The 20,682-nt window shown below is 39.6% G+C and overlaps 1 protein-coding gene across 1 annotated transcript in view; it reads right to left on the bottom strand.

The window, feature by feature from the left end:
• The window catches only part of TATDN1 (TatD DNase domain containing 1), a 50,605-nt gene that overhangs the window by 2,141 nt on the left and 27,782 nt on the right, over positions 1 to 20,682 (bottom strand). The window contains 7 exon segments of the mRNA XM_054499024.2: positions 3,107 to 3,233; positions 4,764 to 4,834; positions 13,172 to 13,244; positions 13,247 to 13,282; positions 13,607 to 13,679; positions 17,797 to 17,837; positions 17,926 to 18,011. Of these exon segments, the coding sequence (XP_054354999.2) occupies positions 3,107 to 3,233; positions 4,764 to 4,834; positions 13,172 to 13,244; positions 13,247 to 13,282; positions 13,607 to 13,679; positions 17,797 to 17,837; positions 17,926 to 18,011 (507 nt within the window).

Below are 20,682 nucleotides of genomic sequence, written 5' to 3' on the forward strand. Positions count from 1 at the left end.
AAGTTGTTTAATGTCCCTGAGAATTTAGTGGCTTTTGTTTAATGTGGCACTTTTACAGTAGGCACAGGTTTTTTTTGTTTGTTTGTTTTTTTGAGAGAGTCTTACACTGTGGCCCAAGCTGGAGTGCAGTGGTGTGATCTTGGCTCACTACAACCTCTGCCTCTCAGATTCAAGTGATTCTCCTGCCTCAGCCTCCCAAGTAGCTGGGATTACAGGCGCCCACCACCATGCCCGGCTACTTTTTGTATTTTTAGTAGAGACAGTGTTTCTCCACGTTGGCCAGGCTGGTTTGGAATTCCTGACCTCAAGTGATCTGCCTGCCTCGGCCTCCCAAAATGGTAGATTACAGGTGTGAGCCACTGTGCCCAGCCAGGCAAAGGTTTTTAAAGTCTTGAAAGATCTACATGATTCCTGCCCTATCTCCTTTCTAGCCCTTCTCCATGCTGATACAAGTTATAGCTTTAAAAACAATAATTGCCACTCTGCTGCTTAAAATCCTTTGGGTGGTGATAAAATCTAAGCAAAATGCTGGCATATAAGAGCCCTCACAATCTGGGCTCACTCTACCTTCTCAGACTTGACTTCTACTTATACTGTGCATCCTACTTTCTGCCACACTTGTTCCTCTGGATTAGCCAGGCCCTTCTGCAGTCTGCCTTTGTTTATGGTGTTTGTCTTTCTCTGGCCTAACTCCCAGTCATGGGTAAACAACTGAAATGTCACCTTGGTATAGCTCTCTCCTGTTTCCCCTCAAAGCAGACAGTTGATGTGCCCTATGGTCCTGGTCATATATTCCTACTTGTATAACAGCACTACTGTCTTGGACTCTGTCTGCTTATTTGCTCCAGGAGGGCAAGGGTCCTCGCCTGACTCACTGAATGCCTTATCTAAAGTGCCAGGCACAGTGCACCTATTCATCTGGTGGATGGATAAAGACAGGGACTATCTTGGTTCTTCTGTGTAGCCTTAGTAACTAATACCTTTCCTGACATAGCAGGGGCTCCAAAACATCTGTTGCAAACAATTTATATCTAAAAGACCTCTATAAAAATAATTAGAATGTAAAACTGTTAACAGAATGGAGGTTGAGAAAATGACTTTGCAAGTAGGAATTAACTTGGCCAACTCAATTAGCAGTAGATCAGAGGATTGTGTATTTTTGAAATGTGGTTTAAATCTTTTCAGCTTGCAGATGGTAGATTTTCCTAAGCTCTGCAACTAACTGAAGAACACGTATTGATGAAGCCTTCACAGTTTTTTTTTTTTTTGGAGATGTATTTTCGCTCTTGTCACCCAGGCTAGAGTGCAATGGCGCGGTCTCTGCTCACTGCAACCTCCGCCTCCCAGGTTCAAGCGATTCTCCTGCCTCAGCGTCCTGAGTAGCTGGCATTATGGACATCCGCCACCACACCTGGCTAATTTTTGTATTTTTAGTAGAGACAAGATTTTACCATGTTGGCCAGGCTGGTCTCAAGCTCCTGACCTCAGGTGATCCGCCTGCCTTGGCCTCCCAAAGTGCTGGGATTACAGATGTGAGCCACCATGCCTGGCCAGCCTTCATAGTTCTTAAACAGTCTATATTTAAAAACACCTTGAAATTTTGTCTTGCAAATATATAGCTGAAGTCAACAGCTATAATCTTACATAAGATTAAGGAAATATAAAAAACTTACTTGGATACACTGTTGGCAAATACTTCTTGTAAGCTGGCTGCTGTCAAAATACCAGTTTCTTTTCTCTAGTGTCCTCTTAGTTCCCCAAAAAATTGGCTGGGTGTGATAGCTCACGCCTATAATCCCAGCACTTTGGGAGGCTGAGGTCAGGAGTTTGAGACCAGCCTGGCCAACATGGCAAAACCCCATCTCTACTAAAAATACAAAAATTAACTGGGTGTGGTGGCATGTGCCTATAGTTCCAGCTACTTGGGAGGCTGAGGCAGGAGAATTGCTTGAACCCAGGAGGCGGAGGTTGCAGTGAGCCAAGATCACTCCACTGCACTCCAGCCTGGGCAACAGAGCAAGATGGTCTCAAAAAAAAAAAAAAAAAAAAAGAATTATTTAGAAATACTGTCTTATCACTGAATTTGCAAGTACTTAACATTTCTTTATTTTTTTAAATTTTCTTTATTTCTTTAGAGACAGGGGTCTCCCTATGTTGCCTGAGCTGATCTTGAACTCCTGAGCTCAAGCAGTCTTCCCAAGTAGCTGGGATACAGGCGTAGGCCACCATGCCTGGCTGCTTCAGTTTTAAAGTCTTTGTCAGCTCAAGCATGTTAATAAAGGAAAAGAACCCTTCAAACATATTTTTATAGAATAATTCTTCACTGTTCTTATCTGGCTTATCTTCTAATACTCTTTTCCTGTTAAAAACTACTGAAAAAAAAGATGGTGCATATGCAATGAATAGTCTTAAAAGCAACAATCTATTTTGTTTTCTTTTTTACCCCTCATGAAGACACAGTACCAATTAGTTTTTGTGAATGTGTTATAAGTATGCCCAATTGTCTGAATTGGTAAACCATATAAGACTGATATAATCTAGATTAACTTATCTGTTTGTGCAAACAAAAGAAATTGGATTATGTACCCATTAAAATGATATAACCACCTTCTCCTGTTTGTTACCTTTACAGCTCTTTGACAGATGGGTAATAGCCCCTCTTTTCACCTGTGCTATGTATCACAATTTAAAAGATGATTCTGATCTGTTGCTTTTTTAGGAAATAAAACGTGCCAAAGTCCCACCCCCTTTGATTGGAAAAAGGGGGTAGGAAAAAAGGGGTTTGTCCTTAAGATCACTTATCCTTTTGTTCTGAGGCTTAAAGAAATGTGTTATTTCTTAGATTTATAGAGGCTGTCAAATCATTTAAATCCAAAATATTCTGCTAAGGCTTTCTTGTTACCAAAGAGTAGCAGGAAGCTGCAGTGAGAATGGAACTTAAACCAGGTATGCAAATTCCTCCAAATCACTGCATTAATATGGTGGTCTTGACCCTGAACTTCACTTGGATTTTGCAAAATTTTAATTCTGTCCCTTGCGTTAATTATGTAAGTGGCATCTGGTGGTTGACTAATGATTTTGAAGACCATGAAAGCAAAGTACTCACATTATATGGCAGGGTTCATTTCTGTCTTTTAAGCAGTGCCCACTTTCCCACTTCTTTTTGGTAGGAAATGCAGTTTTTATATATTTTGATCCAGCATGTGTACTTTTGACTCCACACCAAGGTGCATCTAGTTAAGCAAAGAAAGTGTCTCTTAAGGGGTTTACATTTTTAAAGATTTTTTATGACCATTATGTAATACATAACCTCTAAATGATAAACCACGATTCAGCTTCCAAAATGGCACAGTTATTGCAACAGAAAACAGTTCTAAGATAAGCACAAGATAAAATCTTGAATTGCATCTTAAATACCTTCTAAGACTCACTTCTGTTCCTTTTTTCTGCTAACATTGTTGGTGTGCAGCATGCTTTAAAAAAAAGACCTAAACCTTAAATACAATTGTATAACAACATGAAAACATTTAAGTTAAAGTTTTTTTTTGTTTTCAAAATCTTTTTCGCTATGCATGTAGTGAGGTTTGCATAAGTTAAACAAATTTCTATCTCTACTGAATGTGAAACTGGTTTTGAATATTTTTTAATAAAGAATTACACATTTTACAAGCATCGTACTTTTAATCTAATATTTTGTTTTCCTGACTGCCCAAGGAAATGAATGTGATTTCTCCAGAATGGCTCAGTCTTGACTTTCCTGAAGTCCATGGTATAAGGAGAGCCTTGACAGGGTTTAGATAAAAGTTTTAGCTTTTCACCTTATTTATTATTTTTTTGAGATGGAGTCTCACTCTGTCTCCAAGGCTGGAGTACAGTAGCACAATCTCGGCTCACTGCAACCTCTGCCTCCCGGGTTCAAACAATTCTCGTGCCTCAGCCTCCTGAGTAACTGGGACTACAGGCACATGCCACCACGCCCAGCTAATTTTTTGTATTTTTTGTAATTTTTTTTTTTTTTTTTGAGACTGAGTTTTGCCCTTGTTGCCCAGGCTGGAGTGCAATGGCATGATCTTGGCTCACCGCAACCTCTGCCTCCCGGGTTCAAGCAATTCTCCTGCCTCGGCCTCCTAAGTAACTAGGATTACAGGCATGTGCCACCATGCCCAGAAAATTTTGTATTTTTAGTAGAGATGTGGTTTCTCCATGTTGGTCAGGTTGGTCTTGAACTTCCGACCTCAGGTGATCCGCCCACCTCGGCCTCCCAAAGTGCTGGGAATACAGGCGTGAGCCATGGCGCCCAGCCTCACCTCGTTTTATTTTAAGAGGCAGCAGATTCTAAAATTCTTATACTAAACCAATATAAATTGTTGCACTGTACAAAGTGCTGTAGAATTAAGCCATTATAAAGACACTGTGTAAACAAAATTCTGAACAGATTTTGAAACTTGGAAGTGTGATGTGCTTAGTCAAGACCCCTTGTTTAGCTAAGTACTCGTAACTACAACCTCCTGAAGTTATATTCTGACATCTCATTTTCTAAGAGCTTAGACATAGCAAACTTCTAAATTGAAAAAAACCATTTGCATATGTTTTTCCATTAATTAATAACCCCCAAAGATCTTCTGGAAAGCATAATTGTTGAGGTTGAGCATGCTGTTTTAAAATACTTGTTCACTTAAAGTTTGAAGTCAAATTTCTTTCTCTAGCTTTCCTTTTTGTTTGGTATGGTTTAATATGAAACAAAGTTCTGAAAACAAACTTACCTGTCTCAATCATTAATTTTTCACTAGGAATTGACTTCAAAACTTCCAAATTAGCTTCAGTTTTCAGTGAGCTTAAAAAAAAGTGTATACATATATTTATTTTAAAAGGCAGCAATTAACGAATACCTTTTTTCATATCACAACGTGTCTAAAATACTACAAAACCAACCCAAAACCCCGTAACATTTTGTTTTCGGTATACTTTGGAAAGTATTTGCACACCTCCATACTTCAACAATCCAGATTAAGATCTATTTTAACCCAATCTGCCTTCTGGGAATGCAAGTTTCCATGCTTATTAGTTGGTTTCCAATAGCGTTCTGTATCAGTCTAAGTAAAATTTAACTTTTTAAAAGAATTCATCTGCTTCTGAGTGATCTGCATAACTTAGAGGTGCTCCTAAGGCTGTAAATGTTCTTTTCCTGAGTTTTCCACTTTTAGCCCAAGACAGATTCTTCACTCTACTTTAGCAGAATTATGTATCTGTACCCTTGCCATGGTTTCTTTGTAGGATGAATTCTATTCCTTGAATCTGGCTTTGGCCTCAAGACTTGCTATAGCTGCCTGTGGCAGCCTCTATCAGCCAAAACCCAGCTGACTCAAAGATCCATGAATGCAAACATAAATGCTTCCTGTAATGTGGCAGTGAGGTTTGGGATGGTGTAGCATATAATGTGATGACAACTAATACTGTTCTTATATTACTTTAAAAACACAATTTCTGTAATCACAAATTTATTTTAAATTAATTTTTTAGAGCAGTTTTACGTTTACAGCAATAAAAAGTATAGAGATTCCCCAACCATATGCCCCCACTCTCAAAATTCCACACCGTAGTGGTAGGTACGTGTGTCACTGATGAACCTACCTTGACACAAAATTGTCACCCCAAACCCACAGTTTACATCAGGGTTCACTACTACATGTGTTCTGTGGGTCTGGACAAATAGGCAGTGACGTGTATCTACCATCGTGGTATCATACTGAATAGTTTCGCAGTCTTAAAAATCTGTGGTCTGCCTATTCATCCCTCCTTCCCTCTAACCCCTTATCTTTCGACAGTCTCCATAGTTTTGCCTTTTCCAGACTGTCACATAGTTTGAATTACACACTATGTAGTCTTTTTCAGGCTGCCTTCTTTCACTTGTAAATACACATTAAAATCCCATGTTTTTCATGCTTGATAGTTCATTTCTTTGGGCACTGAATAATATTCCACTGGACATACCACAGTTTAACCATTCACCTACTGAGGAACATCTTGGTTGCTTCCTTATGTAGCATTTTTAATTTCAGCATTTGTTATTACAAAGAATTTAAGATATACATTAAATTAGGTAATATGGACCTCTCATACAGTTATCACTCAGCCCCATCAATCAACACATGGCCAATCCTGTTCCATCCACTTACCCCATCCTCTCCTGTATTATCTTAAAAGGAAATTCGAGATAGACAGTTTTAACATTTCAGCATTTAATTCAGGATGTTTCAGCATGTATCTCTGAGCATAAGGATTCTCTTTAAAAAATGCAACCACAGTACTATTATCATGTTTAAGAAAAATCCAAATCTTCTAGTATTCAAATTTCCAGTTGTCTCAGTGGCATACATTCTAAGTTTGATTAAATTAGGACGCAAATGAGAGGCCCACACATTGCCATTGGTCATTGTCTTCTAAAGTCTCAACTTATTAAAATCTCCTGCATCTTTTCCCCTTCAAATTTATTTGTTGAAGAAACCAAGCTGTTCATCCTGTGGAGTGCCCTAGTCTTGACTTTGCTGATTTCATCTGCGTTGCAGTTTAACAGGTTCCTCTGCCCTCTGTATTTCTTTTTTTTTCTTTTTTTTTTTTTGAGATGGGAGTCTCGCTCTGTTGCCCTGGCTGGAGTGCGTTGGCAAAATCCCAGCTCGCTGCAACATCCGCCTCCCAGGTTCAAGCGATTCTCCTGCCTCAGCCTCCCAAGTAGCTGGGACTACAGGTGCCTGCCACCATGCCTGGCTCATTTTTGTATTTTTAGTAGAGAGGGGGTTTCACCATGTTGGCCAGGCTGGTCTCAAACTCCTGACCTCAGGTGATCCGCCCGCCTTGGCCTCCCAAAGTGCTGGGATTACAGGCACAAGCCACCGTGCCCAGCCTGCTCGCTGTATTTCTTATAGGAGATCTAGAGTACTATCTACAGGCTGGATAGGATTTCGGTTGGATTTTTTGGGGGGAAGACTGTTTCACAGGTGGTGGTGTGATCTTTCATCCACAGGCATATACCTGGTGGTATTTTTGTGATCTAAGGCAGCCATGGATGCCCAATGCATAATTCACCAGGAGCTACAAAATGCTGATATAATTCTATCAGCCCTTTACTTATTAGAGTACTTCCATAAAAAGAAAATTCTCTATGTCTACTACTTGATTGCTCAAATATATGTAGTTTGTATAGAAAAACAATATGTATCTTTCTGTCAAGTGTTGATTCCCTAGCTTCTTCCAATGGTGCTATTACTTTAACATCACCATTCATTTATAATCTTTAAGGAGCTCTTATTCTTTTATGTTCTTTTAGCATTCTGTTCATATTTCATGTCCGTAACATCTCAAATCCCACTATGTTGGGTCTCACTGGGGTTAGTTTTTCTATTTATCTTGGCCTTTTTTCTTTCATGCTTCTGGTTCACCTCATTTGTCTGGTGGTCCTTGGATATCCATTTATATTTAGGGAGGTTGCTAGTGTTGCGTTTCCTTTGCTTTTGTGAAAGCAGGCCTGTTTTACTGCCAGTTCTCTTCTCTGAGTGGGGATTCTTAGTGGGACCTTCTTGTGGGAGTGGGTATATTATGGAACTTCATTTAAAAGTAAGAGTATAGGGAGCTAATTGTTAGGCTCATGGTTCTCTAAATGCTTTTCTTTGGGGACTGATGTAAGCACTACAAGCCTTAGTCCTCACCATACAGTTTTTTCAATTTTCTTAAGAAAACCCCCACCCCCGGCCCCTGTGTAAATGTTTACTGCTTTTGTCCTCTATGCACAGAAGTGGATATGGGAGTGAGATCTTTTCTCTGTATAGGCCCTCAATTAATCATCATTTCTAGTCCGATTTCACACTAATTCTAAGCCCAAAGCTCCCCTATTGGATTTTGCTAGACTTGCTCCCATCTCTTCTGAGGCCGCTTAGTGGTGTAATCTAAGCTTTCTCTTTCAGTTTCACCTGTCTTCAGAAATCTACAGAACAGACGGAGTCTCTCACTGTCACCTGGGCTGGAGTGCAATGGTGCAATCTCGGCTCACTGCATCCTCCGCCTCCCGGGTCACAATTCTCCTGCCTCAGCCTCCCAAGCAGCTGAGATTACAGGCACACACCACCACACCCAGCTAATTTTTTTTATTTTTAGTAGAGACGGAGCTTCACTATGTTGGCCAGACTGGTCTCGAACTCCTGACCTTGTCATCCACCTGCCTTGGCCTCCTGAAGTGCTGGGATTACAGGCATGAGCCACTGCGCCCGGCATCTTTTTTTTTTTTTTTTTTTAAGAGATGGGGGTCTCATTATGTTGCCCAGACTGGTTACGCCTGTAGCTCTAGCTACTGAGGATGCTGTGGCAGGACCATCACTTGAACTCCCGAGCTCACCCAGCTACAGAACATTTATTAGCAAAACTCTGGCCTTTTTTCTTTGCTATTAAAGATTCTTTCCTTTTTCAATATCTTTAATTTTATTTTAGTAGGATTTTAGGAGGGGTGGGTGAGATGTCATTAGTTCGACATTAAGTAGCAATTAGTGCTCTCTAGAAAAACAAAATTCTTATTTTCAGCCAGCTTGGTCAATATAGATATTTTCTAAAATATATTGATGTGCTTGGTATGGATAGTATATTTAGAACTTTTCACTAAATTTTCAGATTATTTGTATTTTTGTTCTCACTAAATCATGTCTGATTAACTTAATATTCTTCTCTGTCTATTCTATGACTGTAAAAATTTGCCCAAATACATATACTAATAAATATTTTAAATACAAGCCAGTATTTCTATTTAATAAGGTTTCCCATTTAGTAATGAGCAACTACACGATTCTGAAGTGAAGTTTGAAATACATCTTCCCGTTTTCTTTTTTTTTTTTTTTTTTGAGATGGAGTCTCACTCTGTCGGCCAGGCTGGAGTGCAGTGGCGCGATCTCGGCTTACTGCAAGCTCCGCCTCCCGGGTTCACGCCATTCTCCTGCCTCAGCCTCCCAAGTAGCTGGGACTACAGGCGCCCGCCACCACACCCGGCTAATTTTTTTGTATTTTTAGTAGAGACAGGGTTTCACCTTGTCAGCCAGGATGGTCTTGATCTCTTGACCTTGTGATCCGCCTGCCTCAGCCTCCCAAAGTGCTGGGATTACAGGCGTGAGTCACTGCGCCCGGCCCCCATGTTCTTTTTTTTTTTGAGACAGAGTCTTGCTCTGTCGCCCAGGCTGGAGTACAGTGGCATGATTTTGGCTCACTGAAACCTCCGCCTCCTGGGTTCAAGCGATTCTCCTGCCTCAGCCTCCCGAGTAGCTGGGACTACAGGTGCCCGCCACCATGCTCAGCTAATTTTTGTATTTTTAGTAGAGATGGGGTTTCACTATGTTGGCCAGGCTGGTCTTGAACTCCTGACCTTGTGAACCACCTGCCTTAGCCTCCCAAAGTGCTGGGATTATAGGCGTGAGCCACGATGCCTGGCCACCTTCCCATTTTCTTGGGGGAAAAATTCTAATTTAACTTTTAGGAACCAAAGACTTTATGTAATATGCTACTATAAATGGATTAAGTTATCATACCTCAGAGACTCAGATTAAGATGACAATGAATTAGATTTGAAAATAAGAATACAAACATCCACTTTAATAAATGACTAACCTATTAATTCTGAAGTTAATATTAATGTAGGAGTAAAGAATCTTTTGTGATTAGCTTAAAGCAACATCATAATGAACTCAAGATCATTTGGAAATATCTGAGAGGAGCCAGGTATGGTGGCTCATGCCTGTAATCCAAGCACTCTGGGAGGCAGAGGCAGGCAGATAGCTTGAGCTCAGAAGTTTGAGACCAGCCTGGGCAACATGGTGAAACCCCATCTCTACAAAAAGTACAGACATTAGCCAAGCATGGTGATAGGAGCTTGTGGTCTCAGCTATTATACTTGGGAGGATCGCTTGAGCCCAGGAGGTCAGAGCTACAGTAAGTCGTCCAGCCTGAGAGGCAGAGTGAGACCCTGTCTCAAAAAAAAAAAAAAAAAAAAAAAACAAAGAATTATGGTTTTAAGTTGGTGAAATAAAGATCTTCTACCCCCTTCTCTTAAAAAACAAACAAACAAACAAAAAACCAAACTTACAAGGAGAAAACCAGGATTTTTTAAAATGAAACTAGGAGACATATGTTACCCCAAATCACAACATATAAAGCTGAAAGTGGACAGAGTAATGATAAACGACCAGTGTTTAAGTGCCAAGTAACTTAAATGCTATGTGCCTGGAAAGAAAGACAAGCAAACCTAGAAGTAGATACAGTCCCTTTAAAGTGGAGTAAGGCAGGGACTGAAATGGAGATTGTTTGAGAAAACTCCAAGAGAAGATGGGGTTCCTAGGTTATGTATCTGTGACTTGGTGCAGAGAAAGAGGTGCTGGGTCTCAAGAGAACCCACATCAGAAACAGTTGGAGAACAACAAGCACAGAGGAGTACAGGCTTCAGGCACAGGCCTGAGCATGGAGACTGGGGCAGCCCACCAAACAGTGAGATCCTCTAACCCATCCTGCTCCAAAACACTGTCAGGGACATTTACAAACCCCTTCCCTCCACTGTTCCCCACTTTTCCAGCAGAGAACACAGGATCCCTTTCTGGAGAAACTGAATCAACCCAGAAAAAGATCTCTACAAACTGACATTTGGGAATCCCTAGCAAAAAGTCAGTTGGCCATCTGAGCCTGCCAGTTGCTGGAATGCCTTCTAGAGAGCATCCAAATGGCTTTTTTTTTTTTTTTTTAGACAGTGAAGGACTGCCTGACATTTAAAGAAAGTTTCCATCATCACAGAGACCAAAGGAAAGAAGAAAAGGTGACTGTGAGGAAACAAATGCAGGAAGACAAGCAGAAAGTAACTTCAAACTATAATTCATGTCTTTAGAGAGATGAGAAGACACTGCAGTATAAAAATAGAGTATTCAGAAATTGAAAACAAAAGTTGAAGTAAATTTCATAAAAAGGGTTACAAAATATAGCACTTTTTTTGGAAGGAGGGAAACAATGGAAATAGAATAAAAAGAATACGAGTTATCAGTCTGGTATGCCCAAGAAAAGAACAGAAGAGAAAAATCAAATTCCAAGGACAGGTAAAGATGAGCCCCCCACTGGAAGGGCTAATGAAAAAGCAACACCAGGCATGATGAAAACCATCAACACACATCTTCGTGAAATTTCACATCAGAGATGAAAAACTAAAACCTTCCACAAGAGAAGAAAACTAGGTCACAGGTAAAGGATTAGGAATCAGAGTAGCAACTTTTCATCAACACTGGAACCTACTGATGGGACAGTATAGATTCTCAATGAAAATGATTTCTGATCTTGAATTTTATGCAAGAGAACTATCCATTGAAAGTGGAGGGCTGGGTGCGGTGGCTCACACCTGTAATCCCAGCACTTTGGGAGGCCAAGACAGGCAGATCACGAGGTCAGGAGATCAAGACCATCCTGGCTAACACAGTGAAACCCCGTCTCTACTAAAAATACAAAAAAAAAAAAAACAAACTAGCCGGGCGTAGTGGCAGGCACCTGTAATCCCAGCTACCCGGGAAGCTGAGGCAGAAGAATGGCATGAACCCGGGAGGCGGAGCCTGCAGTGAGCCAAGATCGCGCCACTGCACTCCAACCTGGGCGACTGAGTGAGAGTCCCTCCCAAAAAAAAAAAAAAAAAAGAAAAGTGGGGTTCTCTCCCCATTCATTAACTATCCAGGCTAACTTGTAAGAGCAAGAGCAGAAAAAAAATTCATTTTCAAAATGGGAAAATGTACTTCAAACTTGACTTCAGAATCGTATAGTTACTCATCACTAAATGGGAAACCTTATTAAATAGAAATACTGGCTTGTATTTAAAAGAAACTTAATTCCCATGAAAACATCCTCAGAAGATGTTATAGAATGCGTTCCACTAAAACAAACACACAAGGAATACATGGGATCTAAAAATAGGAACTAGTCCAAACTGAAACAGACAGATGGAAGGGTCTGCAACTGACGGAACTATTAGATTATCTAGATAGGTTTGTTCACGTGGTATACCGTGCTTAACATTTCTTTTCTTGTACTACTTTTTGTTTTCCTGGATTAACCTCCCTCATATTTTTATTTACTTGGCTTTCTTAAACTTGAAGCCCAGCCTGGGCACATAGCAAGACCCTGTCTCAACTAAAAATTTAAAAAATAGCCAGGTGTGGTGGCATGCACCAGTAATCCCAGCTACTCAGGAGGCTGAGGTGGGAGGGTTGCTTGAGCCTGGGAGGTCAAGGCTGCAGAGTTGTGATCACGCCACTGCATTCCAGCTTGGGCTACAGAGCAAGTCCCTATCTTAAAAAAAAACCAAAAAACAAAAAACTTGAAACCCTCTCATACTTGGCATAGCACTGTGAAATTATATACTTATATAGGCATAATAATGAAACATTTATATAGACATAATAATGAAAACATTGAGTATGAATATAACCCAAAATTCTGAAATAACGACATTGAGAGTGATATGCAGAGAATGGAGGTAGGGGATTAGTACAAGATATAAGAACTAATGTGCTCATATACCCCAATGAGAATAGACAAAGGGGATGAATCAAGAGACAATAGTATATGGATATTATTTAGAAATATGGTGACAAATAGCAAAATTGTTGCTGCTAGAAAAGCTGACTTGGGGTAAGGTCATGCTGGGGGGACTCTGATATTTGTTTATATCTGTTAGTACTACTTGACTTTTTAATCTCTATGCATATATCCCCTTGCATATTAATTAACTTTAAAGTTAATTAAACCATTAATTTAAATATGAAAGCATCTTAGACATTTAAACTCTAAACTCTAGAGCAAATACGTAATTCCATGATTCTATTTCTCTAGATTTTAGTCAAAAACAATGCAATTGGAAACATAATAATTTTAAGGTTATGAGACAATGAAGAAGGACAGAAAGTCCTATACTATTTTGCAACTGATTTAATGGGCTACACTGACATCCTGTGAAAAGTCACCGGTGGAAGCTCTTACATATTTGACAAAACCAACCCAGGGAGCTAGCTGTGCTGACTGCACTGAGTGTGTGAAGTTTAGTGTGGCATAACAGCAGAAAGATCACAGAGTGAGAAGCCAGAGGACGTGGGTTCTCATACTTGGAGAAACTCTATACCTGTTTCCTAATTTCTTTGAGCCTCGGTTTCTTTGCTTGCAGAGATGTATGACTATCATAGAATAACCTTTCATCCATAGTCAGATATGACGTGTATATGTATACATAATGCTGTGAACACATGTTTTCAAGGGATCAAATGACCTGAGAATAAATTGGATTACCAGAGAAAGCCAGCTGCTGATCTCAACACAAAATTGTTTTCCATTATTAGAACATAATGTAGTAGTCTATAACTTTCGAGCTTTAACTTTTAATAGTAATGTACTGTTTAATTTCTTATATAAATAATTACTGAAATTCCCAGCAAAGATCAGTGCAAATACACACAAACTTTAATGAAAATAAATCTTCACCAGCAATTCACTGTAAAACAATTTAAGAAATCTGCTTAAATAAAAGTTAAAAACCAAAGCAACCTAAGAACGTACCAACCATTAAATCCTATATAAAGATCCAAGTCAATCAAAGCAGCTGCTGCTTCCTTGCTACCATCAAATGAATGCACCTGGGGACATACAGTTATAAGTTTATTATTATAATAATTACTCTTTAAAATTCTAAGTAACATTAATAAGACTTTGTAGGCAAAAATATAGATCCCTGTAAGTGTTTGGACCTCAGGGTTTCAAAGGTGGTAGTCCCCATAATTTTTATTTTCATATTATTTTTCACAATTATAACCTGTCATCATCTCCAGTGACATGATGCAAAACATTAGCTGCCGAGAATTTCTCTCTTTAAAGTGGCAGTGTTGCTGTCTCTGCACTAGCATTAGTGCAGAAGCTCCAGGAAGGGGTTTAGGAATAGACATATTCTTAGGCAAAAACATGAGGAAAGCTTAGTAATTTTATGGCACTATTTAAAAGAATTTTTTAAATACTGATGAATTTTCTGTTAGAGGATACTTTTTTTTTTTTTTGAGATGGAGTTTCGCTCTTGTTGCCCACGCTGGAGTGCAATGGCACTATCTTAGCTCACCGCAACCTCCGCCTCCCTGCTTCAAGCAATTCTCCTGCCTCAGCCTCCTGAGTAGCTGGGATTACAGGCATGCGTCACCATGCCTGGCTAATTTTGTATTTTTTTTTTTTTTTTAGTAGAGATGGGGTTTCTCCATGTTGGTCAGTCTGGTCTCGAACTCCCGACCTCAGGTGATCTGCCCGCCTTGGCCTCCCAAAGTGCTGGGATTACAGTGGTGAGCCACCGCACCTGGCCGAGGATACTTTTTTCTGGAAGAGAAATTACTTTTAAGAGGCAAGGCTGGGCCAGGAGCAATGGCTCACGCCTGTAACCCCAGCACTTTGGGAGGCTGAGGCTGGTGGTTCACCTGAGGTTGGGAGTTCGAGACCAGCCTGACCAACGTGGAGAAAACCCATCTCTACTAAAAACACAAAATTAGCCGGGCATGGTGGCGCATGCCTGTGATCTGCACTACTCGGGAGGCTGAGGCAGGAGAATTGCTTGAACCTGGAAGGCAGAGGTTGCGTTGAGCTGAGATCACATCATTACACTCCAGCCTGGGCAACAAGAGTGAAACTCTGTCTCAAAAAAAAAAAAAAACAAAAAAAAGAGACAAGGCTGAAGAAATTCTTATAAATGGGTGAGACTGTTGCTTAAAAAGCATAAACCATAATCTCAGCAATTTAGGAGGCCGAGGTGGGCAGATCACAAGGTCAGGAGATCAGCGAAACTCTGTCTCAAAAAAAAAAAAAAAAAGCATAAACCATTATATAATCAATAATATCAGCTTAGCAAGCAGAAGGGATTGAGATGCTGTTTCTCTCCTTCAAAGATGTAGGGGTCAAGACATAGTTTTCATAGTTTGGATGTATTTATATAATCAAAAACAACATATAACAACAGCCCTCCTTTAAAAAGTAGGGTCACCTAAACAAGTGACATCATATTACTACTGAGTCCAGAGAGCCTGAATACACTATGGATAACGTATTTCTCAACAATAAAGAAGCCTGCATTACACAGCTGCCTGTATTATTCTTTCCTTCACCATTTCCAGCTGACTAGAAAAGATGCCCTCCATTAATATCGAAATCATTTTAAACGTGATTCCTCACAAACCATTTCAGAAAACTAGTTATTAATTATTTGGCAATTTCTTTTTTGGTAAAAGTCAAACATTTAGGTTGGATTTGTTGTTGCTTTTGTTAATTTTAAAAACTATTAATAGAACCCAAGTAAATTCTTATTTAGAAATAGGCTGGGCACAGTGGCTCACATCTGTAATCCCAGCACTTTGGGAGGCTGAGGCGGGTGGATCGCTTGAGGTCAGGAGTTCAAGACCCACCTGGCCAACATGATGAAACCCTGTCTCTACTGAAAATACAAAAATTAGCCGGGTGTGGCGGTGCGTGCCTGTAGCCCCAGCTACTTGGGAGGCTGAGGCAAGAGAATTGCTTGAACTTGGAAGACAGAAGTTGTGGTGAGCCAAGATCGCGCCACTGCACTCCAGCCTGGGTGACAGAGCAAGGCTCTGTCTCAAAAAAAAAAAAAAAAAAGAAAAGAAAAGAAATAAAGCAAGTGGGCTGAGGGGTAGAGTCTGAAGGTTATGATAAATACCACTAATAATCCCAATGGCATTAGTTAAAACTTAAACCTCTCTCAATTCTTAAGTACAGTTCCTACAGGATAAATTACAGAGTAAGTAAAAACAGGAAAAAAGTACAGTTAGTACAAACAGGAAAAAAGTGCACAGTAATATTAACATTACAGCAATGCAGGACGCATACATATTACTAGTAGTATAAATGAGGCAGAGGTTGAACTTAGAGAATACGCATAAAACTGTCAACGTCAGGCTGCATGGGAATGCAAGTGCTTGGTGCTATTTCCTCTTTCCTTAGCAGGCATAGTGTAACTGTGATTTTATCTACTTGGATTACAGTTCTTTTGCTAGACACAGTCACTCACTGAGTCACTCTCCTGAAATTGCATATGAATATTTGTACATCTGAGCATTTTTCTAAGGCAGGTTTCCAAAGGAGTCCATGATTGAAGAGACTAAAAATCATGGCTGGGCAAGGTGGCTCATGCCTGTAATCCTAGCACTTTGGGAGGCTGAGGGGGGAGGATCATGAGGTCAAGAGATCGAGACCATCCTGGCCAACATGGTGAAACCCCGTCTCTACTAAAAATACAAAAATTAGCTGGACGTGGTGGTGCGCACCTGTAGTCCCGGGTACTCGGGAGGCTACGGCAGGAGAATTGCTTGAACCCAGGTGGCGGAGGTTGCAGTGAGCTGAGATTGTGCCACTGTACTCCAGCCTGGCGACAGAGCAAGACTCCAACTCAAAAAAAAAAAAAAAAAAAAAATCACTGCCATAGATATCGGAGGTATGTGGTGATGAGTTAGTATTTATGGGAAATGTCTCCAGAATAATGACTAAAATGGCTGTATCAGAGAAGTGTTTAGTGCAGAATGCAAATTACAGAAAGGAGAATGACTCTCTAGATCAGAATAGTAGGTGAATACAGCAGACAAGAAATGAGAAAGGCAAACCTAAAACAAATGGTAAAATATTTCAAAACATAAAAATTGGTTTATATTTGCTCAAAATTTGGATGGAAGAACATTAAAGAATAGCTGACAGAAGAGACGAAGAATATCATGCACAGCATTAGGATGTGTAGAAGTGAATTCAAGGGCCAGGCACAGTGGCTCACACCTGTAATCCCAACACTTTGGGAAGCCAGGGTGGGCAGATTGCTTGAGTTTAGGAGTTCGAGATCAGCCTAGGCAACATGGTAAAACTCCATCTCTACAAAATACACAAAAAAATTAGCTGGGCATGGTGGCGCATGCCTGTAGTCCCAGCCACTTGGGAGGCTGAGGATGGCTTGATCCTGGGGAAGCAGAGGTTGCAGTGAGCTGAGATTGTGCCACTGAACTTCAGCCTGGGTAACAGAGCCAGACTCTTTCTCAATAACCAAAAAAAAAAAAAAAAAAAAAAACCACAAAAAACAAAATTTCACTGGGTTTTCTTGTGAATGGAATTCTGTACGCATTCTTGTACTCTGAACAAAGGAACTGTAATTAAAACTGATTTGTGTTTATGCCACACTTGGTCCATAAATTCAACAGTAAATTTACATGTCTTTCAAAGGATGGAAAAAGAAGCTCCTAATTCTATTGAATTCTATCTAATTCATATGTTTTTGTTATTCCTTTTTTAAAAAAATTTAAAAGTTGACATCTGAATTAGGGACCATCCTTAATAATCAAGATGCTTTGTGTGTCACATAAATGTTAAGTATCCCTTATCCCAAGTGTGTGGGACCAAAAGTGTTTCATATTTCAGATTTTTTCAGATTTTGGAATATCTGCATATACATAAAAAGAAATCTTTGGGAAGGGACTCAAGTCTAAACATGAAATTCATTTATGTTTCACATACACCTTATACCATACCCTGAAGGTAAATATTTTAAATAATTTTGTGCATGAAACAAAATTTGTGTACAATGAATAATCAGAAAGCAAAGGTGTCATTATCTCATGCCAGTGCTTAAAAAGGTTCAGATTTTGGAGCATTTTGCACTTGGGAGTATTTTGGATTTTTGGATTAGAGATGTTCGACCTGTATTAAAAATGACTATTTTATACTTACCACTCCCCCTACACACCGATCTCTATTTCTTTTCATTATGTCTGTGAATTAAAAACAAAGAACTTTTAGCAAATAGCTTGATTTCTACAAAATTCTTAAGTTCTGAATGAGACTTTGGTTTTAACTCACCCAAAAATTCAGCATGTGAGTTTCGACAATGAAGAAACATTGGTAATTTTGTTTGTTCTGACAGTTCAAACTGTTTTTCAAAATATCTGCATAATGCAAATAAAAAAATTCTCATTACAAATTGTATTTTAGCATGAGGAAGGTAATGATGTCAAAAGAGCTTTTCAATTAAAGGTATTTAATTCTCTAGAAATTACAGGACAAAAATCATGAATATTTAAAGCGCATCAGGCTTATCAAAGGGCTTTTATAACTTACAACTTCTGGAAAGAAATACGTCATTTTCTGGGCTGACAAAATTATCTGGGCCCTTTAATTTTCAGAAAGTAACACCACTGGCCCCTTGCCACTGGGAGCACCATCAGTGGGAGTCAACTCACCAAGCAAGAAGCCCGGCAGAGCTTCATACTGCATGCTAATCTATTCCATTTTGCAACCAGTTTTTTATGTGCTGTTATAAAAGAAGTTATTGCCACTGGGCAAAATGAACAAGGTTTCCCTCAAAAATGAAATCTAAGTATTTGCTAAACAGCAAATAACTCAATTATACTATTAAAAAAAGAAAATTACATGATAAAGTGGTAGCCCTGAATATCTTAAAGAGTACTTGATAAGAAGGTTTTTCCAAGTACCAGATACCATTGTCTCATTTGATCCTCAAAATAACCTGAGTATAAAAGCTGGTGTCAGAGAGGTGTAGTACTTTGTCCAAGATAACAATACCTGGCATGGCCAACTTGGAACCAGAATTTCACTGCTGTAATTCCAAGTCCCAGCCTAAACGACAAAAACCTGTTACGTTTTCAAGAAGCTTCCTTCTGGTCCCGGAGTATAATGACAATATTCAGAGGATACAATGAATGTTCATTCTGTTTGTTTTTTCACTTCAACACAGTGCTCCCCCTTGTTCTCACAAATGGTAGGTTCAACTGAATCAGGATAACAGGTGGCTTATTATTTTCTTAAATGTGCTTACCTCTTCTAAGCCCTTTAATTTGGGGAAACAATTTCTCTGTTTAACTTAAGCCTCTTTTGCTATATTTTTCTATATCATATTTCCTGATGTGCAGGACTATTTTACCCACTTTGCTCTCTTAAAAATGCTAAATTTTAAAATTAGAAATAGAAATGTACTTCTTAAGAAGCAGTCTTCAGGGCGGGCATGGTGGCTCACACCTGTAATGCCAGCACTTTGGGAGGCCAAGGCGGGTGGATCACTCGAGGGCAGGAGTTCAAGACCAGCCTGGCCAACATGCTGAAACCTCGTCTCTACTAAATATACAAAAATGAGCCAGCATGTTGGCACACGTCTGTAACCCCAGCTATTCGGCAGGCACGACAATCTCTTGAACCCAGGATCAGAGGTTGCAGTGAGCTGAGATCGTACCACTGCACTCCAGCCTGGGTGACAGAGCAACACTCTGTTTCAAAAAAAAAAAAAAAATTAAAAATTAAAAAAATAGAAATAGTCTTCCTAAAATTGGTGGTCTATGTCTGTATTACCAAATGTTTGGGTCTTAAAATCTCCTTTTCAGATTCTGCTGGGTTAGAATAAGCAAAAATATTTTCCTTTCATTAACAAAGTGCTGAAATTTTGCAGTGTAGGAAATATTAATGACAACTTGGACAAAAAGAGATTTTAATAATATAACCAGTCACTATTTCCATAACCTCTAAAGTAAACCAAATGTCAGCAATTAAGTGTGCGCTAGTCATTATGTCAACTTTACTAATATATTTGGCTCTGGCTACACACAGCAGGCAGTACTCTTCATTGTGTGCACTGCTCTACGCTGTACTGGTTATTTTTTCCACACACAATTCCATGGACCAAACCACATGACCAAGCTACAAATTCACAGTATCTAACGGTCGGATGGAAAATTAGCTTCCTATATGAATGTAGGCAAAAGTACAGTTTATGAAAATAACAGAGGCCAGCTGGGTGTGTGGTTCAAGCCTGTAATCCCAGCACTTTGGGAGGCCGAGGTGGGCGGATTGCTTGAGCTCAGGAGTTCGAGACCAACCTGGGCAACATGGTGAAACCCCATCTCTACAAAAAATACAAGAATTAGCCAGGTGTGGTGGCATATGCCTATAGTCCCAGTTCTTGGGAGGCTGAGGTGGGAGGATTGCTTGAGCCTGGGGAGGTCAAGGCTGCAGTGAGCCGTGATCACACCACTGCACTCCAGCTTGGATGACAGAGTGAGACCCTGTCTCAAAGAAAAAAGAAAAAGAAAATAACAGAAGCCCAAGCAATGGGCCCACAGAATTTTACATAATTCAAGAAAAGAAAGGTCCCTGAATTCATGCTAGCTACGTATCATAAAGAAGCCATGTGGTAAAAAAAAATTATTCCTAATGATACAAATTGAGGATAACTAGTACTGAACATCAAACGACTATCATCTTTAGAGAAGAAAAACCCACCATGGTAACTAGAAATAACAATATAAGTTACAGGGTAGGAATTGGCATCTATTAAGAGACTTCTCTGCCTGTTTTACTCATTTATTATTTTTTTAAAGTTCATAAATGAAAATAATTTTCCACTTGAGTTATTTGCTCATCTTAGTGAAGCTTCTGATTTTATTACTGCTTCTTACAGTTGAGGTTTAACTATCTAACAACAAGAGGTAGAAAAGTTCAGCTTCAGGAGCAGTTGTTATTAATTAGGATCAAGGCAAATCCAAAAAGCCCAGTGAGTTTCATGGGTATACCTCAACACAGGTAGTAATCCCTCCTCTGTAAGCTGCT

Source organism: Pongo pygmaeus, chromosome 7 (assembly GCF_028885625.2).
Source record: "Pongo pygmaeus isolate AG05252 chromosome 7, NHGRI_mPonPyg2-v2.0_pri, whole genome shotgun sequence".
NCBI lineage: Eukaryota > Metazoa > Chordata > Mammalia > Primates > Hominidae > Pongo > Pongo pygmaeus.